The sequence below is a fragment of the Bufo gargarizans genome, chromosome 9, assembly GCF_014858855.1.
Source record: "Bufo gargarizans isolate SCDJY-AF-19 chromosome 9, ASM1485885v1, whole genome shotgun sequence".
Classification (NCBI taxonomy): Eukaryota; Metazoa; Chordata; class Amphibia; order Anura; family Bufonidae; genus Bufo; species Bufo gargarizans.
Genome location: NC_058088.1, coordinates 115,338,183 through 115,360,419, shown reverse-complemented (window position 1 = coordinate 115,360,419; position 22,237 = coordinate 115,338,183). Strand labels below are relative to the sequence as shown.

Below are 22,237 nucleotides of genomic sequence, written 5' to 3'. Positions count from 1 at the left end.
TGGCGCTATACAGATATTTTATTGAATAACTCATTGGCTGTACTAAATTTTTAATTACATGCAATTACAAAAGTATTCAGATGTTGGTTTGAAAAATGGGGCAACCCCTCTAATACTGTACTTCTTGTTCTGTCTAGCAGTTCTGAGATGATTGCAGGCATGGCCAGTAGTGAACTTCATCCTCTGGTCTTTAGAGGAAGAACTTCACTACTGAGCATGTGCAGCATGGTTTCAGGCACTGTAACTAAGGGCCTTGGAGCAGCATGAAGATACCTAGGATAAGGGACAAGAGAGAACACAAGGGAGGTGAAAACTGATCATGTATCACCACCAGAACACCCAGCTTATCATAGTTTATGACAAATAGGGGCCTTAGACTGATAGAAAACATAATATATATTTATAATAAACATTTTTTAATTCCTTCCTATGAAAGTTAATAAATTAATTATACCATATTAATAATAGATAATAATTTGTAAGCAGGAGTCAGAGTTTGTGCATTACTACCAACTTCACCCAAAACCAACTTTGATTCAGACTCCACAGGGAATCCATCAGCAGTTGTGAACCTGTAAAACTGTTGACAGCGCTAGGTAGGGGCCATGAACTGCTGTTTAACCAGTTCCAGACCAGGTGCATATTCATTTGTATTTAGTACATGCATCTTTGAAAGCCATAACATTATTTTCTTGTTTGGTTATGTAAATAATTTTTGTGCCTTTATTCAGTGATATCTGGGGCTCTTTTTAATGTCATTTTTAGGACTTTTTTGTTTCTATACCCTGGGAAATAAGTGTTTTTCACAATTATTTATATTTTAACAGCACAGTTGGCAACTTAACTTTTTCTTAATTATGTATAACTTTCCAGACCGGTCATTTGATATATGGGTTATGGTTGCCAGGGGAGAGACGAGGAGCTGTAGTGTGGCAGCATATTTTTTTTTTTTTAGCACTTTGTGCCCCCCATACGGTCATTAAACACTTTTTTTTTTTATTGCCGATTTCTCCTGTAACTGGGGCTGACATAGTAGCCCCAGTTACAAGGGGAATGCAGCGCCCAGAGAGGCTGTACAGCCCTGCTAAGATCCAGCAGCTCATGCAGATGCCTGGGACTGGAGCAGTAAGCACTGTTGGTGCTTCCTGATCTCTATACACAGCGCTCATCAAGCTTTATGTTTAGAGCAATTGGGAAGGCAGGGATGGTAAAATAGAATTTAAAATGTCCCTGCCTCCGCTATGGGGAATCCTGCTGTCACGGACATCAGGCCCCCTGCTCTCACAGCTATATGATTGGTGTGCAGCGGCAATCTCTTCAGGGACGTTTAGAAACATGCATGCAGACATGAGTGCATAGTCAACGGGTGGGTGACAATCCGTTAAAATACCTTTTCTTTTATCACCATTACTGTGCAAAAGAACTGTCAGGGTACAGTCACCAGGATGGATTTTCCCATAATTGCTGCAGATTTGTTGCAAAGTTTTATCTCTTGCATTGCAAAAGTTGAAATCCACAGAATTGAAATGCTGCAGATTTAAAATCAATATCAATTTATGCTGCAAATTTTTACGATATCTGTACCCCACAAGCACTCGCAAGGCGCTAAAATCCTCTCTGCAGTGAGCTGCTTCCCTCTCCTCCCATCTGAGTGACAGCTGGAGCAGTCTCCTGGACAGACGCTTTATATTGTACAAGGAACGCAGTAGTGTTTCTTTTTGTGTACTTTTCCTCACAGACATAATTCCTTATACCCTATTTGGGTATGCCATAATAGTGTATAATTGGAATACCCCTATAATGAAATGTTAAAGGGATTCTCATACTTTAATAATTGAAGGCACCAGAAGTACACAGCTACGTCCACTGTGTAGTAGTGGATTGAACTGGTTACTGTGGAGCTGCTTCTACTGAAGTGAATGGGAGTAATGGTGCAGTTTCAAGCTCAGTCTACTGCACAATAGACAGAGCTGTGTAGTTCTGGTGCCAGTTACCCTGAAACAGCTTATCTGCAGGGGTGCAGGGTGTCTGAACCTACCCCATCAGGTATTGATTGCCTACCCTGAAGATAGGCCATCGATATTAAAGTAGTAGCTTGGATGGATAGTTTTGGTTTAGCTACGAGGATTTACATCTGAGGGAAATTACACAAAGAGACACTATTACATCTGACATACAACATAAGTCTACCAAAATCTTTGAAGGTGATGTAAAATATGAATTGCAAAATGGCACACAGATTAGTGGCAAATGGTGACGTTTAGGAATTAAATATTTAGAGTGTTTCCACGTATAGATCAATAATAAGTAAAGCAGAAGAAGCAGTGACAACACACAGCCAAAATATCAGATATAGATATTTATATACACAGACATGGTCTCCAGCACAAGGACACAGGCAGCAAAGTTGCTTATAAGCCCAGGTCTGAGTGTGTTATAACTGGTCAGCACATGCACAAGGTCACAGTGTCCGCTAGGACACCTCAAATTTAACACTTAACCAAGAGCCACCCTGACCCCTGACTCCAAAGCTGATCATGAATAAATATGCTCCCCCTCCCCTACACCTAAGCTCAAAGGCTTTCCCGACATACATGGCAAAGCAACGTAAGGTTGTTTGATGATGGCGATCTTTAACCAATACATACTGAGACACAATGCTGTATCTCAATAATTCAAATGCCACCATCCCGGAGGCTCCAGGAACACAAGCATGTCTTCTCCAGTGGATCACATGTTTTAGACATGGTCTTCAATGTAATGATACATTCTTTGTTTAGCATGTAATAGTCAATTTCTGAAAATTAACCCGATTCAGTTGGAGTGGGTGTTATCTGTTATAACCACTTACATATCAGACAAGACATATTTTTGCTGTGCAGCAGATAGACGCCTGTACTTTATCTGAGGTCTGTACTTTGAGCATTAAATAGACAGCACGCTTGTGGTGATGATCAGGGAGGGCAGAGAGTGTACACTCGCTTGATCACTTCAAGACCTGGGGCACAAGTTACAGACTGTATTAAAATATCTCCCAGTCATGGACTAGTGAATGGGAAGAAAAAGTTTTCCACTTGATATAGCACTCCATGGGCATTTACTCAAACAGAAGTAGTTTTGATGGCGGTTCCCCTACACATTTAGCCGAGAGACTGCTTGGAAGGGAACTGAGCCATCAGGAAAGCTTGTATTTTTCAGGGCTAAGAATTAGGAGGCTGAAGGCCAAAACAAACATCTCCCCAACTCCGGGCAAGGGAGGGGATGGAAATGAACAGACTTGAATAATTCTACTGAGTGTAAGAATCTAACAGTGATATAAACAGGTAAAAACACAGGATAGAATCAAGGACAGAATGTGGTCTTGAAAAGAGGGGACAGTTGGAGGCTTAGTGTAAAAATAAAGGTAATTTAGCAGGCAATGGTTTTGTGTGGGGCAAGGAGGAGATGGATGTGCCTAGATTTCTCATTGGCGTACTTTTCCTGGCACATAATTTCTATCAATTGTTTCATCCTGCAGAAACATATGCAGACAACGCTCATTCTGTGCAAGGGGATGTCCAGCGATCCTGCAAAAGAAGAATGGTTTAATTACAACAAGATAATGCAGAAGTGCAAAGGTTATTTCGTCCTGCTCATCGATCCACAGGATAAGTCATCAATGTCTGGTGGAGGCACTCCATCAGCTGTTGGAAGGGGCCCTGTGACGTTCAGGCAAGCACTGCCTGCGATGTCGCTCTTTTTGGTCGCATGTTCTTTGTGCTGCTCAGTCCCATTCAAATAAATGGGACTGAGCTGCAATACCAAGAACAGCTATTACACAATATATGGCGCTGTGGCTGCAATACCAAGAACAGGCTGCACCCCCATAAAGCAGCTGATCAGTGCCAAGAGTTGGACATCCACCAATCTGACCTATCCTGAGGATAGGTCACCAATATTAGCATTTTTGAAATCCTCATTTAAAAAACTGTATTTGTGTTTTAGAAAATAAAAGTTCTCAGTTGTATAATGAACAGTTAGACAATTTTCCTCACAGCTCTTAAGATCTCTCCTTTAAGCATTCAATATTAACCTTCATTTTTTAGTTCCTGGGAATATAAATCTACTATAACTTTTGCCAGAAACTGGTGTAAGTTATAGCTCTAGGCTACATTCACACGACCGTGTGTGTTTTGCGGTCTGCAAAACACTGATCAGCAAAAAAAATACTGATTATGTCCTTTTGGCATCTGTATTGCATCCATTTTTCTTTGTGGATCCATTGTAACAATGCCTATCCTTGTCCGCAAAACGGACAAGAATAGAACATGTTCTATTTTTTTTGCAGGACAACGGAATGGACATATGGATGCGGACAGCACATGGTGGGCTGTCTACATGAATTGTGGACCCATTGAAATGAATAGGTCTGCATCCTAGATTACAAATAAACAGAACGGACACGGAAACAAAGTACGTTTGTGTGAATGTAGCCTAAGTCTGCACCAGCCACTGGCTGGAGTAGACTTCAGTTTCTGGGCAGAGATGCACCTAATTTATTAAAGAAGCACTCCCACAAAAATGTGTATTCTGTAACCTGTTAGAAAAGTACATGATGTAATGTAAACTGTAGTGATGGTAATCTTCTTACCAGTGACTGTATTTTTGAGTTATAACTAGGGATGAGCGAATCGACTTTGGATGAAACAACCTATAATTATATATATATATATATATATATATATATATAAATCACACACAACTTTGTTCCAATACTGTACAGAGCAGGAGCTCCGTACAGTATTAGAATGTATTGGCTCCGATGAGCCGAAGTTAATTTGTACTGTAAAAAAAAAAACTTTCCCGAACTTGGGTTCAGTTCCAAGTGGTACCTTGGAACAGGACCAGAGTTCGGTAAATGTTTTTGTACAGTACAAATTAATTTATGAAGTTATTACCCGAAGTCTCATGAGACTTCGCGAAGCAATAACTTTGGCTCATCTGAGCCAATACATTCTAATACTGTGCGGAGTACAGAATTGGAACAAAGTTTTGGGGGAAATAGACTTTGGATGTTTCATCCGAAGTCGATTCACTCATCCCTAGTTATAACCTCCCTTTTGATCCTTAGACACAGCTAAGGATCTCACACCAGGGCAGTGAGAACAAGACTTGCATATGGGTATGCCAATCTTGATAAATCCCCCCCCTACTGCATCATGGATTGAGCACGGCCAAGTGGAAAACCTCATTTTTAAATATTAAAAATAAATATTAAAGAAAAAAAGAAAAAACTTTTCCCACTTCTCATATAAACATAATTGGTATATTACTGCGTCCAAAAGAGTCAGAGATACTACAGTATCACCGTATTTATTATGAGCAGTGTATACCATACAGTATGTATGGCTATATTTTACACAGCGAGCAGCGGTTTTCTTCTGGCCGATTCTCAGCATATTTGACCAATTGCGGCTGGATCTTTATGGTGCCCTCTATAGTTAATGGGGCCGAACGGCGATGTTTACACTTCCGGCAATGCTGGAATGCAGGGAAATCCGGCAGAATGTTCACTGCCAAAACAGTCTGCCGGATGCTAAGCGCTAGTGTGAAACTAGCCTAACACATGATACAAATCGTACTTATTAATAAACTGCTCGAGTCCTTGCCGTCGCTCTTCAATGAAGGACTCTTCAAAAATGCCCTCATCTCCTCGGAATGGAAGCTGTCGTTTCAGTGCTTTGCCTGGTAATGGAGGTACCACAATCTACAGGAATGAATAAAAACACATTTACTGTATAGAAAAGTGCAGTCCATGCTATGTAAATAATGTCTATGGGTGAGGGCGTACGTCAGAACCTTGTCACAGGTATAGGTCAAGCAATACTGACATTTATGTCTGATGGAAGGCTATGACGTGATGTGAACAAAGGGCACTCGTTCATCAGATAAAAGGATTGTTGATGCGGACACTTAGCACAATCTGCTGCCAGCAAACAATGATCTATCTACACAAGGATTCTGTACGAGGACGAGTAATGGTATTAGCAGTCGCTCCCCCAAAAACTGTGGAGGAGATCACTGCATGTAAATGGAACTTTCTCCTCCACTAAAGGGCAAGCGATTGTCAGGAAAGAACGCTTCATTCCCGACAACTGCTTGCTACATTAAGACATGTAAAGGGGCCTTCAAGCAATAAAGTGATTGAATATAAAATCACTTTAAAACCAACTTTGCATTTTAATTCAATGTTCTACGCCATAGTATTGCTCACCTTACTGTCTCTCTCCAGTTCATTCTTCAACCACTCAAAGTCACTGTACCGCCTCCTAACAGTGGAGTCCTTCTGTTTAAAGATGGGAAGGTTTGTCTGGAGAGGAAACAATAGTAGTAATCAGTGTGGAATCAATTACACGTCCAGCTTTATTAACACTAAACCTGGCTCCAGCTTGGTTTCCTTTTTTTGCTATAGTCGCTCAAAACATACACGAATGTAGACAAATGTAAACCAACTTCTGTAATGGTCCATGGGTGGGGTGTGTAAGCGGCAGCAACATCATTTACCATGTTTACGCATCATCTTCTGGGGTTGTGCTGAATGCATCCAGTACAGATACAGCAGATTCTTCTAGAGAAGGAATACGGGGGGGGGGGGGGGGGATTCATCACAGACCTGCGCTGCCGAAGGACGTGCCTAATTTATAATGAGGTGCACTCCGAGCACCTCAACAGAAGCTTGGACCTGCTGTAGATTTTAGTCTTCTTTTACACTACAAAACTGGCATGAATGAATATAAATTTGCATGTCCCCTCCGGGGAAAGTGGTGAAGGCTAGGGATGTCCCGATTGAGTTTCAATACTTTAATTTAAGTACTCAGAGTAAAAAAATAAAATAAAATTTAAGCTGGAATTTGGTTGCTATGGACAACTGTTTTACTTTTTCTTTGTACAAGGGTTAATAAATGGGCATATAACAGTGTTTCCCAACCAATGTGCCTCCAGCTTAGGGATCGACCGATGTTGATTTTTTTAGAGCAGATACCGATAATCTGAACTTTCAGACCGATAGCTTATACTGATATTCTGTGCATTTTCATTTTTGAAAAAACTAAAAATTCCTAAACAAATCTGCTGAAAATGAACATGTTTATTGTTAAAGGATAACTGTCACACTTAGACACCAATTTCAATTTTCATATATGTAGTTACTAATAACATGATATTCCAGAATCAGTTACTATTAGACTGACTTAGGGCTCTTTCACACCTGCGTTCTTTTCTTCCGGCATAGAGTTCCGTTGTCGGGGCTCTATGCCGGAGGAATCCTGATCAGTTTTATCCTAATGCATTCTGAATGGAGTGAAATCCGTTCAGGATGCATCAGGATGTCTTCAGTTCCGGAACGGAACGTTTTTTGGCCGGAGAAAATACCGCAGCATGCTGCGCTTTTTGCTCCGGCCAAAAAAACTGAAGACTTGCCGCAAGGCCGGATCCGGAATGAATGCCCATTGAAAGGCATTGATCCGGATCCGGCCTTAAGCTAAACGTCGTTCCGGCGCATTACCGGATCCGACGTTAAGCTTTTTCTGAATGGTTACCATGGCTGCCAGGAAGCTAAAGTCCCGGCAGCCATGGTAAAGTGTAGCGGGGAAGCAGCATACTTACCGTCCGTGCGGCTCCCGGGGCGCTCCAGAGTGACGTCAGGGCGCCCCAAGCGCATGGATCACGTGATCGCATGGCACGTCATCCATGCGCATGGGGCGCTCTGACGTCACTCTGGAGCGCCCCGGGAGCCGCGCGGACTGTAAGTATACCGCTCCCCACTACTAGTATGGCAACCAGGACTTTAATAGCGTCCTGGGTGCCACAATAACACTGAAAGCATTTTGAAGACAGATCCGTCTTCAAATGCTTTCAGTACCCTTGCGTTTTTCCGGATCCGGCGTGTAATTCCGGCAAGTGGAGTACACGCCGGATCCAGACAACGCAAGTGTGAAAGAGGCCTTACCCCATATTTAATAAGATTCAGCCCTTAGCAACCAGTCTGCATAAAACTGCAATTTCACTATTCAGTTAAGATGGCCACCACTGCCCTCACCCTGAGGCTAATCCCGCCTGCCATTACTAGCCAGTAACAATAGCCCCCCAAAAGTGTCAGTAACCAGAGCCCTCCCCTTAAAGGGTTAATCTCCTGCAGCACAAAGGGGTCCTCTTACCACATGTTGCTTTCATTTATACTCTGAGCAGATGGCAGATCTCCCTTCCCTGGTCTGCGCTGCTTCCACTCTGCTTCTCCAGCTCTGCTGAGTGAGGGAGCGTCTGCCAAGCGCAGGGACAGGGAGAAGTGCACACAGCCCAGGCACTGTTATCAGCTGCTGGGGAGGACCTGGCTTTAATCATTTACTTACAGTCCCTGGCTGTCAGTAATCTGACCTTGCACGCTGCGTGCCTCTGCGTCCTCCGTCCTTCCACAGATAGACGGACCATGCCTAGCAACCTTATTTTAAGCAGAGGTAAAAGTAGGCAGTACAGGGAACAAAACTGTGGAATTAAGGGGCAATTGAATACACAGTGAAAAGTTGAAATCGGGCCACCAAGGAGATATTAATCACCACAACCCAATACTCCAAAAAAAATAATAACAAACATATAAATAAAAAAAATTATATGACAGGTATACTTAAACGAGTAGCTTTTTTTGCATAGCTTTATTTTTCATTTATACCTAATATTTTAGTGTTTGTTTTTTTAACTTTTGCACACAGCAGCATGGAGCTTACCATGGCGTCCTGGCTGCCATGGTAACCGATCGGAGCCCCACTGCTGGGGCTCCGATCAGAAGCTGACACTGCACCTCCAATGAAGAGGGGAGAGGGGACTCTGTGGCCACTGCCACCAATGATTAATACTGGGGGGGTGCACTGCGCCAATGAAGATAACCCTCTCATAATTCATATACAGGAGGCAGGTGCTGGCTGCAGAATCATATAGCCGCACCCGACCTCCATGAGCGGTAGCCAGAATCCACAGTAGTCAACCCCGGATCGATGTGATTCTGCAGACCGCTCCCGCCTCCTCTTTAATTTGAATGAAAGCAGTGCTCCAGACAAAAAAAAAAAAAAGACCAGGAGCCATTGGCTCCTAAACTAAAAAATTTAGGAGCCTAATTACATTTTTTAGTTGCCAAATTTAAAATGCATATAAATTTAAAAAAAAAGGACTTTGAGAAGATGAGACGCAGGTCACAGTAGTGAGCCAGCACTACATAAAGAAGAAAACAGCACCACATAGCTCTCACATCCAGGGACATCTTCTGGGGGACAAGGTGACTAAAAATAGCGAATTGCGTGGTTTAGAGTTTTTTTTTTCTGTTACGGCCTTCACCGAGCGGAAATATTTTTTTATATTTTAATAGCTCACACTTTTTGGGACGTGGCGATATGTAATATGTTAATTCTTTATTGTTTGTAAATTTTATATGTAAAACTGGGAAGGGGGCCATTTAAACTTTTAGTATTTTGGTGTTTTTTTTGTTTAACTTTTTATTTAATAACCATTTCTTCCCTTAGGACTAGAACCTGGATCTTTTCATCCCTTGTGCTATTCACACATCTCCCTGCTGCCCTGTGCACACAGCAGCAGGGAGCTGAACATGGCAGCCAGGGCTCCAGTAGCGTCCTGGCTGCCATGGTAACGATCTGAGCCCCAGCAGTGTAATCTGCCACTGCCACCAATGGAGGGGATGGGACCCTGTGGCCACCATATAACAATGGCAGGGGACTTGTGGCCAGTGATAATGGGGGGGGGGGGGGGGGGGGAGCCGTGAGGCTTTGGGAGGGCACACTGCATCAGCAATGAATGTAATTAAAGAGGACCTTTCGTGGGTCCAAAAAAAAATATTAACTTATTAGTAGCAGGCTGCATAGAGCGGCGCCCAGGGATCTAAGTGCACTCACTATTAGTCCTGGGCGCCGCTCAGTTCACCCGCTGTGGGCCCTGGTAATTTCAACATTCAGAGCAAGGAGGAGGAGACGCCAGTGTCTGTCCTTCCCCCTGACAGCAGCGCTGACCAATCACAGCGCAGAGAGAGGGAGTTGTTTTTTTTCTCCCTCTCTCTGCGCTGTGATTGGTCAGCGCTGCTGTCAGGGGGAAGGACAGACACTGGCGTCTCCTCCTCCTTGCTCTGAATGTTGAAATTACCGGGGCCCACAGCGGGTGAACTGAGCGGCGCCCAGGACTAATAGTAAGTGCACTTAGATCCCTGGGCGCCGCTCTATGTAGCCTACTACTAATACGTTAATATTCTTTGTACCCATGAAAGGTCCTCTTCAACTCCTGTCGGCAGCAGTATCACAGACCCGGCACCCGGACTCAATAACAGGGCATGCGATCTGTGGCACCTGAGGGGTTAATTGCCATGTATCGCATGCCCTGTTATTGAGGCCGGGTGCCGGGTCTGTGATACCGCTGCCTATACTTATGTTTTACATTCATTGGTGGCGCAATGGCGACAGCTCCTCCCCTCCTCCTCCCTGCTATCTGCCCATTGGTGGTAGTGGCGGCCGCGTCACGGTGGAGAGGGAGGGACTCCTTCCTTCTCCACTGACTGTGCTACTGAAGAGAACTTGGGCAGCGCAGGATCACGGCGGTACAGTCGCAAATGGCGACAAGACTAAAAAGTCTTGTCGCCATCTGCAAATTTTAAGGCGCATTGGCGACCAAAACGGTCGCCATCTGGAGCCCTGGAATGAATGAATTAGTTAACATCATTGGTGGCGCAGTGGTCACAGCCCCTCTCCTCTCACTGGCAGCAGCGGCAGCACAGGGGGAGGGAGACACTGCTTCCTTCTCCTCTGTGTTGCTGAGGGAACACTGATCGCGCTGACAGCCGAGCGATCCTTGTTCCAGATTCATTAAATCAGCAAAATAGATGCAGATAACTTTCAAAATCCTGAATATTGGACGATAATATCGGTAAAACCGATAATCGGTTAATCCCTACTCCAGCTGTTGCAAAACTACAACTCCCAGCATGCCCGGACAGCCTTTGGCTGTGCAGGCATGCTGGGAGTTGTCGTTTTGCAACAGTTGAAGGCACGCTGTTTGGGAAACACTGGCATATAAGGAGGGGAATGGGCAAATAACAGCGTTTCCCAACCAGCGTGCCTCCAGCTGTTGCAAAACTACGGACAGGATGCTGCGAAGTGTAGTTTTGCAACAGCTGGAAGCACACTGGTTGGGAATCACTATTATATGCCCATTCCTCCCCCACCTTATTTTATATTCACTGTGACCATGAAATGGCCTGGCCTGCTGTAATCCTTCCCATGCGGATGCACCAGAGTACTGGGAGGAAGTGGCTTTAATGTCCTCCCAGTGCTAGGCAACTGCATGGGACTTGGGAGCCGCCGCACAGAAGTCCCTCCCCCACGCCGATCAGCTGGGACACGCTGCCATCCCCACGCTGATTGTCTGGGAGCACCGCCGAATGGAATCCGACACGGGACCCGCTGCTGCTCCCCACCACTGAGCATCTGGGACACGCAGCTGCAAGGCCATCAGGTATCTGCGACATTTGCACAAGTACTCGTGCAAATGCCCGGTATCGGTCCCGAAACCAATACTGGTATCGGGACATCCCTAGTGAAGACGGCATACAAATGCTGCCTGCGCCTACATTTAGGCGCAATGGCTTTTAAGGGTCCATTCACACGTCCGTTGTTTCTTTCCTGATCTGTTCCGTTTTTTGCGGAACAGATCTGGACCCATTCATTTTCAATGGGTCCTGAAAAAAAAAAATATATATATAAAAAAAAAAAAAAAAAAATCACACATTGTGCTGTCCGATTTTTTTCAGGACCCATTGAAAATGAATGGGTCCAGATCTGTTCCGCAAAAAACGGAACAGATCAGGAAAGAAAAAACGGACGTGTGAATGGACCCTAATAATTTGCAAACATGAAGTTTGCAAAAAATTTTATGCCAGAAAACTACGGTATATATTGCCCCAATGTCTTTTGGATCCTCTCCTGGTTTTGGCTTACAAATACTTATGAACACTTGACTAAATACTGTCTGGGTGAAAGTGGCCTTAAAGAGAACCTTTCATGGGTGCAGACATTATGAAATAACTAGCAGGTTATGTAGGGCATAGTGCAGGCATGTAACATTGCTTACTAGTTTGCCTGGGCGCCGTTCCCCCGCTGTGCCCGCCTGGTATGCTAATGAATAGCATTGGCACAGGGAGGAGCAGACACCAGGGTTTCTCAATGGGCGTCTCCTCCTCCCTGGCTGTAGCGCAGTCCAATCACAGCCAGGGAGAAGGAGAGTTTCTTTTTCTGGGTTTGCAAAAAAAGCATGCAACTTGAACGCCGTGAGTATTTGGCGGATCGCATAATACGTACGTCATGTGAATTCACCCATTTTTAGGCAAACTGACCTCTGGGATATACAAAACTCAATGGGGGAGATTTATCAAACTGATATAAAGTATGACTGGCTCAGTTGCCCATAGCAACCAATCAGATTCAACTTTTCATTTTTGCACAGAAAAGGAAAGGCAGAATCTGATAGGTTGCCATGGGTAACTAAGCCATTTGCACATTACACTACTATGTTAAGGGAACCTGTCATCACCTTTATGCTGCCCATACTGACAGCAGAATAAAGTACAGACAGGCGAGGTGATTTCAGTGGTCTGTCATTTAAAAATTCAAATTAAGTGGTTGCCGAGAAGCAGCTTTATAATCATAGCAGACTGGGCCTGGAAAAGAGTCCTGGTCAGGCTACTTTCACACTTGCGTTCAGAACGGATCCGTCTGCATTATATTGTAAAAAAAATTCTAAGTGTCAAAGTAGCCTCAGACGGATCCGTCCAGACTTTACATTGAAAGTCAATGGGGGACGGATCGGTTTGAAAATTGAGCCATATTGTGTCATCTTCAAACGGATCCGTCCCCATTGACTTCCATTGTAAGTCTGGACGGATCCGTTTGCCTCTGCACGGCCAGACGGACACCCAAAAGCTGCAAGCAGTGTTCAGGTGTCCGCCTGCTTAGCGGAGCGGAGCCCAAACGCTGCCAGACTGAGGCATTCTGAGCGGATCCGCGTCCACTCAGAATGCATTAGGGCTGGACGGATGCGTTCGGGGCCGCTTGTGAGAGCCTTCAAACGGAACTCACAAGCGGAGCCCCGAACGCTAGTGTGAAAGTAGCCTTACTCATGAATTCCTGCCCACCTGATGACTGACCGGCTTCTACCTAGTTTTCTCCCTTTCTCTCTAGGAGAGAACTGCCAATCATCAGCAGGTGGGTGAGAGAGCAGGAGATCATGGATAACCAGGACTCTTCTCAGGTAGATCTGACTCTTTTCCAGGCCTGGGCTGCAATGATTATGATGCTGGTTCTCGGCAACCTCTCTCTTTTAGCTCATGAGTGACACCGCTGACATCAGCATTTCGGTCACTATTTTATGCTGCCCTCAGTGAGGTCAATATAAAGTTGATGACAGGTTCCCTTTAAATCTCCTCCAGTGACCCCTCACTGGGCGTGGCCTCACTGGAAAGGGGTGTGGCCTAAAATTAGCAATTTTGCACCACAATTCTGCAGTAAATTTCTGTGTGAAAATATGCCAACCAATAGCAGATCTAGACAGTTATCTGCCCCGTTATATTTATAGGGCTATGGGTGGTATCACAGCTTAGTCAGTGACTGCTGTACCAGACACAACCCATAGATAGGTGCCGTGCCATGTTTTCCATATCCTGTGCAAAATCTGTGTTAACACTTGGGTTAACTAAGGCCCCTTTTACACGGGCGAGTATTCCGCGCAGATGCAATGCATGAGGTGAACGCACTGCACCCGCACTGAATCCTGACCCATTCATTTCAATGGGGCTGTGTACATGAGCAATGTTCATCACGCATTACTTGTGCGCTACGTGAAAAATCGCAGCAGGTTCTATATTCCGCGTTTTTCATAAAAATAAATGGGTCTGTGTGAAAATCGCAAGCAAATGCGGATGTGGTGCGATTTTCACGCACGGTTGCTAGGAGATGATAGGGATGAGCAACCCCGGACCCCATTAAAGTCTATTCACTGTATTATTTTCCCTTATAACATGGTTATAAGGGGAAATAATAGCATTCTTAATACAGAATGTTTACTAAAATGTCAATTGAGGGGTTAAAAATTAACTTGCCTCATCCACTTGATCACGCAGCCGGTATAGTCTTCTTTGAGACCTGAAAAAGGACCTTTACCCTGGGTTCAGACCTGAGCGTTCCCGCTGAAGTCTATGTACGGGAACGCACGACAAACGCCCCAAAAAAAGCTCAAGAACTTGTGAGAACTGAGGTGAGAACCATTCCCATAGGGAAGCATTGGTTTCTCCTTGTTGAGCGTTTTACAGCGCGTAGGAACGTGCTGTAAAACGCTCAGGTGTGAACTTAGGGTTAATGAAGTAATTGCGCTCACCATTCAGCAGGACCTCCGCTGATATAATCTCGTTCGCCATGTGGTGAGCGCGATTACGCCAAAGGTCCTTTTGCAGGTCCTGAAAGAAGACGAAATAAGACGATGCCGGCTGCACGATCAAGTGGATGAGGAGAGTTTATTTTTTTGTAACCCCTCAATCGACATTTTAGTAAGCATTCTGTATTAAGAATGCTATTATTTTCCCTTATAACCATGTTATAAGGGAAAATAAAATCTACAGAACACCGAACTTCAGTGAAGAAGTCCGGGTTTGGGTAGCACATTCAGTTTTTTATCACACGCATACAAAATGCATTGCACTCGCGCTGAAGAAAAATTTAAAATAAATGAACCACACAATCGCAGCCAAAACTGCCTGAAATTGTGTGCGCACTCGCGCGGTTTTCCCACGATGCATCCGGAGCAAATCTGGGACGCCTGTATGAAAGATGCCCAACACTGCTGGATCCATCGCTAAACAGATACCACCAGGATGTGTCCGACCCCAAAAACCTCTAATGGGGTCTATTGGGTTCCATCATAGTGTCCATTGTGGACGGTAAATACATCTCTACAAGCAATTCAGCAAGTTTACTTTTTTTGTGTGGCCAGACAAACTCTCCAATCAATGGAGGCTGCACTAACACATTTCCAAAAGCATTGGTAACCAGTTTTGTGGGATTTGCCCAGCCATGGCAGCATCCCATCTCCAAGGGCAAAGGTCCAGGCTGAAATCAGAGCATCGGATTCTTGTCCTGTGATGCTCTTTTACACAGGTTCTGCGTGTAGTGGACGCATAGCATCCAGAGCCATTCATTATACTGGCCTGTGCACATGAGCGCGTTTTTCGTGCATCATCTCCACGTTCAGGAGATATCACACAATTCAGACAGCACTCTAATTTTTGCAATGCTTAATTGGTTTTTATTGGCAGGACATGGTGGTACACAAAGCAACGTTTCGGGCACATAGGATGCCCTTTGTCAGGCAGAAACGTGTCCACTGCACCGAGGGAAGAGAAATCTCAGCACGTTCTATGTTGTGCATTATTCACACAGCCCTGGCTCCATAGAAGTGAATGGGGCTCAGTGAAAAACGGAAGGCATCTAGGAGATATAGATCGTTATTCTTCAGTTTTTCTTTACACATGTGAAAACAAAACAAAAAAAAGCAAGCAATCTGGACAGAAATAACGCTCACACTTGCAGAAAAACATCAGTTTTCTTCCTGAACAGATCCCAACACAATTTGTTTTCTGGCCACCGACAGGAAGAAGGACGGGGCATTTCTAGAAGGTAGACTATGACACGGGAAGGGAGCGGAACCGTTTGCCGGGCTGTGGGAGGTTATATGATGATCAAGAGGCGTTCTTGGGCACTGCAGGGGGGGCGTCACTGGGCACCGGAGAAGGAAAAAAAACGCCCCTTTGGGCACCTTGGAGCCTCATTAGCATATCATAAAAAGCGCTTTTATATCAAAAGGACAAAACAAAATAAAGTAAAAAGAGGACTGCTGGAAATAAGGTACTTTAGTGAACATAGCGATGGTGCCAGCTTAAAGAGGACCTTTCACTAGAATAAAACATCTAAACTAACTATACAGACATGGAGAGCGGCGCCCAGGGACCCCCCTGCACTTACTGTTATACCTGGGCGCCGCTCCGTTCTCCCGGTATAGCCTCCGGTATCTTCATAGTTAGGCTCCACCCAGTGGCTTTTTTTTCTCTCAGGCTATGAGTTGAGCGCTGCGATTGGCCAGCACTACAGCCTGGGAGAATGAGACGCCGGCAGGTTCAAGTGGGTGGAGCCTAACTATGAAGATACCGGAGGCTATACCGAGAGCACGGAGCGGCGCCCAGGTATAACAGTAAGTGCAGGGAGATCCCTGGGCGCCGCTCTCCATGTCTGTATAGTTCGTTTAGAAGTTTTATTTTAGTGAAAGGTCCTTTTTAAAATGGTAAAAGCAGGTGACAGATTCCCTTTAAGGCCTCCTGCACATGACCGTATCATTCTGCGGTCCACAAACTTCAGATCTGAAAAATATGGATACGTTCGTGTTGCATCTGTATTTTTTGCGGACTCATTGACTTCAATGGGTTGACAGTCTGCATTTTGTGGACAAGCATAAGACATGTTCCATCTTTTTGCGATGTGGAAACCACACAGATGTTGCTTTCCAAACACATATGGAATATATCTGCAAAAAGTGGAACACAGACCCACTGAAGCCAATAGAAAGGTTCCGGGAGCCGGCTGCAGAAACAGCTGATCGTCGGGGTTGCTGGGATTCATCCCCCGACTGATCTGATAATGATGACATATCCTGAGGATAAGACCTCATTATCATTCACCAATAACCCCTTTAAGGCAGGGAAGATAATAGTAACATGTTCTGCTTCTACATTAGGCCTCTTTCACACTTGCGTTGTCCGGATCCAGCGTGTACTCCACTTGCCGGAATTACACGCCGGATCCGGAAAAACACAAGTGTACTGAAAGCATTTGAAGACGGATCCGTCTTCAAAATGCTTTCAGTGTTACTATGGCACCCAGGACGCTATTAAAGTCCTGGTTGCCATAGTAGGAGCGGGGAGCGGGGGAGCGGTATACTTACAGTCCGTGCGGCTCCCGGGGCGCTCCAGAATGACGTCAGAGCGCCCCATGTGCATGGATGACGTGCCATGCGATCACGTCATCCATGCGCCTGGGGCGCCCTGACGTCACTCTGGAGCGCCCCAGGAGCTGCACGGATGGTAAGTATGCTGCTCCCCCGCTCCCCACTGCACTTTACCATGGCTGCCAGGACTTTAGCGTCCCGGCAGCCATGGTAACCACTCTAAAAAAGCTAAACGACGTATCCGGCAATGCGCCGAAAAGACGTTTAGCTTAAGGCCGGATCCGGATCAATGCCTTTCAATTGGCATTCATTCCGGATCTGACCTTGCGGCAAGTCTTCAGTTTTTTGGCCTGGAGCAAAAAGCGCAGCATGCTGCAGTATTTTCTCCGGCCAAAAAATGTTCCGTTCCGGAACTGAAGACATCCTGATGCATCCTGAACGGATTTCTCTCCATTCAGAATGCATTAGGATAAAACTGATCAGGATTCTTCCGGCATAGAGCCCCGACGACGGAACTCTATGCCGGAAGACAAGAACGCAGGTGTGAAAGGGCGCTTAGGTAAGCAAAGACGCTGTGTGTAGGAAACGCATCCACAGCCATTTGTAAGCAGCTGGACTGCAATTTCTTCATTGGGTCTGATCTGTCCGTGTACATACTGAACTACACAAGGACGGCACGTGGACCCATTTAAGTCAATGTTTCAATACATATATGCAGAAGTGTATGAGTCTGCAAAAAAGGGATACAAATGGATGCCATACGGATTGATACAAGTCCATTTTTTGAAGCAAATCAGAACGTCCGTCCAAATTGGGCTTTACAGTGGGACAATGATCCACAAGTTAAGCCTGTATTATAATACAGAATATTGTCGGGATGATTATCGCAAAAAAAAAGGTCTTTGTAGAACACTCGTTAGCGGTGATCTGCCTGTAAAATACTGCCATCAATTACCCGCTTAAACAAGCAATTGCAAACTTTCAGTAGGTTTAAAAAATCATGGCTTGGCGGTGTAATCACGGTCTGCTGCCGGCAAAGAATCATTCTGTATGGCATTAGCAACTGCACCTCCCTATACAGAGGAGGAGATCACAGCATGTTATAGCCGTGGTCTCCCCCACTGACTAGCAGGCAGTTCAGCCTCATCTAGTAGAATACAGCCCTCTGCTCCCGCTACCTGGCTCTAGTCCAGGGACCGCCCACTGTGGTACAACTATGACTCCCAGCATGCAAGCTTTCATGGCTGTTCTTGGACCTCTCATAGAGGTGAATGGGACATGCTGAAAGTTGATTCTGCACAGATTTCAGGGATTTTTTTGGCGCACCCCCGCCCCTCCAGAAGCCAGTTTCAATAAGCCCTATAGCTGGTGGTGGATCCGCCATAGTTATGTAGAGGCGCTAAATAACTACATAACTTGGGCGTATAAACGGCCGCTTCTAACCGCAAGACAGCTTTCTAGCTCTCTTACATTTAGACCATTTTCTACACCTAAACCAGGCGTGCAATGGAATATACATTACAAAAAAATGGCGTATATCTGGTCATAAATGACCCCCATTGTTTTTCTGCTCTTAAACCTGAACGGAAAATGGGAATTGGTGCAGATGTGACCCTCGCCTCACATGGAATTAGAGGAAAGAGTGGCATCTTATCTTCTAGTAGCTGTGGTCCCTTTCCCTGCCAGTACGCCATCTGCAAGGAGTCAGAAACTTCTTAACCAAGAGGATGAAGATGGAGTTATTTCCTTCTGAAAACCCTAGTAAACGATTTTCACAAGTCACACAAGAAAGTGCACCCAAGGGCCCCACCCTATACTTCACCCCTCCTAACCCCGCAAGCACTGGAGACCTTACAATACTCATTCAATAGCTCTCAGCCGACAACCATCTCAACTCCTCATACGTGTTCGTTTTGGCCAAGTGCCCGTTTTCAATGGGGAGAAAATGGCAGTGGCAGACCTTGGCGAACAAGAGGATTGGGCGGTCATCTGTCATGAGTTCCCCATACACATTAGTCTATGGTTGCTTTCACATGAGCATATGGAAATCAGAGTATACTCAGGCTCCAGAATACGCAGATTCCGGATAATATACCATCAGTAATCTGGAATTACATGCTTTTTCTTCCTTCCTGCATTTTTTTTATGCGCTCCAGTAGACTAATGGGTGTATCTGGAAGCAAATATGCCCAAAACATGGACATACTGTGGAGGTCACTATATGTCTATGTGGTTAGCGCAGTGGATTCCGGTACATACAGTCCGGCCCATGCGTGAAAGCGGCCTATAGGAGAGCATGTCTGACCGTGTGTATGGGGCCTTTTGAGAGAACTGGTCTATGCTCTGGCATTTGCTGCTGCCCACACTTCCACAGAAGGACAGGCTGCATTGTAGGGCATGAGGAACCCTATGGCCACCCTCAGGAAGGACACTGCACCCTGAGGGTAGCTGCAAATGTATATCATGTGCATGTTGTGCTGCAACTTTACCCCTCTACAATGAAATGGGCGAACTCCTTGGCAGAAATTGACATGCTGTGCCATGTCCGCACGGAAAAGCCCTTCTAATGTTGATCAAGTGCCCACTGGCCTTACCACCCATGGTGCACACCAAGCACTCACGACCTACCACAGCGTGCAGATCCATCCCACACTGAGCAGATAGCACACTGGAGAAGCAGGGAGTGAGGAGATGGAGCAGCAAAGGGAAGACACCAGGACGAGCCCGCTCTGTCAGAAGTATCTGGATGTTCGGATGGCGTCCAAGTGCGGACATTTTCTGTTCCTCTGGACCCATTCACTTGAACTAGGGAAACTACTACTGTTACTGATAATACAACCATCTGCATCCCTTATGAACTGATCCGGTTGTATTAACTTTAAAGGGCTTGTCCGGGTTCAGAGCTGAACCCGGACATAACCATATTGTCACCCAGGCAGCCCCCTGACAAACTCATGCTCCGGTGTGCTCCCTTGTCCGGTACTAGATCGCGCAGGGCACGGGCTCTTTTGTTTACAATAACACACTGCCGGGTGAAAACTTCAGCCCGGCAGTGTGTTCGGTGATGTCACTGGCTCTGAGGGTGGGCTTTAGGACTGCCATAGCCATTTTACTGGCTAGGGCAGTGCCAAAGCCTGCCCATCAGTGCCGGTGACGTCACCAGGCTTCCTGGCAGCCCCATGGAGAGCCCGGTTCGTTACCGGAAGTCCTGAAAATGCCTTTGCCCTGCGCGATTTAGTGCAAGGCAAAGGAGCGCATCGGAGCAGATCAAGTCAGGGGGGCTGCCGGGGAGAAAAGCTCTGAACCCGGACAACCCCTTTAACCCAAGATCCATCATGAACACCATTGAAAGTCAGTGCGGAACGGATCCATTTTCTATTGTGTCTGAGAAAATGGATCCGTCCCCATTGACTTGCATTGCGAGTCACGGCGGATCTGTCTTGATCCACACCACACAGCGGACAGAAAACCGCTGATTGTAGTGTTACAGTCTAGTCAGACGTCCTTAGTGCATTACGGAGCCGCAGATTGCGGACGAGAATGGGACATGTTCTATTTTTTTCCGGAGCCTCGGACCTGAAGATCGGGGCCACGCTCCGGAAATGCGGATAGCACACTCTGTGCTGTCCGCATCTCATCCGGCCCCATAGAGAATAAATGGGTCCACACAATTTCAGAACGGATGAGGACCACAATTGCGGACGTGTGAATGGAGCCTTATTCTGTCCGTGGTGGGCACACAACCAAACAGAACACATACTGGTCCATTCCGTTCAGTTTTGTTCCCATTGACAATGAATAGGGACAAAGCGGAAGCGTTTTCCGCCGCTATTGAGAGCCTATGACGGATCTCAATAACGGAAAAGGAAAGCGCACATGTGAAAGTAGCCTACCATGTACTCAGTATCACACGGATCCCCAATGAAGGTATGCTTACTGATGGATTTCTATGAAGATTTAGACCTTGTGCCAGCTTCCATGCCAGAAATGTCTGGCTGGTGGGTACGCGACCACTGGGTTCTCTGTAAATCCTGTGCCCAGATATTTCCTGGCGCAAGTATACATACAGAAAAAAAGGGTTTTTATCAGATGTTTTCTGCACGGTTTTAGCATACTGGGTATAACGCTGCTGGGCATAGATGCCATATTCTGGGTGACAGGCCACATACTACTCACTGGTCTGGGTGATGGGCACAAGAGGAGGATGCATGTCACGCTCTTGTGGATCATACCTGGTGAATAGGGCATGCAGGGTGACAGGGACACCCATAGGCGCCCTCCTGCCACATACACTCCAGTATCAAAGCGCTGCCAGTCAAACTGTAGGGATGGGTGACAGGCCACCACACCTGAACGCCTTGGCCATGCCTGCAGCTGAGTGCCAGGCTGACCAGTCTGTGATGGGGCATGGGCACCACTCTCTGGATGCCACCCACCTCCTATGGTTCTCCAGGCACTCACCCTCATGCGGACCTCGTATACCGTATACCGGTTTCGTCCCACTCCCACTGTCTGTGGGTTGAAGATATCAATCTCCAGGAAGTTGCTGGGCGGACCGTACGCGTCTGTTAGATCCTGAGGCTTAGAGTTTAGACGGCGGGTATCCGCCACCGTGGGGTCCGCCATCCTGACCGGAAACCAGAACCAATAGACGGCGGGACCGACACACCCGGCCCAGGGTCTACACAGCACATGCGCAATACGTACCGCTGCGCGTTAACCAAGGCAGAAGCTTCCAAGTCACGCTACGCATGCGTGGCTCAGTTATGTCTTATACCGGTGCAGGGGCTGGAGGAGGCGGTGTGAACGTCACGCGTGGGAAGCCTGCCTTGAGGTTTATGGGAGCGAGCCGTCCACAAAATCCCTCACAGCCTCTCATATTAAGATGCAATGGAGTTGGACTCTTAAATCAATAAGTCAACGATATACAAATTATTACATTTTTGCATTACAACATATTTTAAGGCCTTGTTCAAATTTGCGTTTTTCCCTATAAAGCTGAGTTCACATTTGCATTGGAACCTCTCCATTGAACTATAGTGCATACTTAGGCCTCATGCACACTGCCGTGTTTCACGGCCGTATGCGGGCCGTGGAACCGCGGCCTGGATCCCTCCTGAGAGCAGGAGCGCACGGCGTCACTGGTTGCTATGACGCTGTGCGCTCC

At 46.0% G+C, this 22,237-nt stretch overlaps 1 protein-coding gene across 1 annotated transcript; it reads right to left on the bottom strand.

Annotated features, from left to right (window-relative positions):
* SNX12 (sorting nexin 12) lies at nt 1-21,781 on the bottom strand. The gene is made up of 4 exons (XM_044305970.1): nt 21,532-21,781; nt 6,254-6,349; nt 5,622-5,746; nt 1-3,566 (listed from the first exon to the last, which is right to left on the bottom strand). Exons 1-4 carry the CDS (start codon nt 21,694-21,696, stop codon nt 3,464-3,466), a joined length of 489 nt encoding a protein of 162 aa, XP_044161905.1. The 5' UTR covers nt 21,697-21,781; the 3' UTR covers nt 1-3,463.
* Between the last annotated feature and the right edge of the window lie 456 nt (nt 21,782-22,237).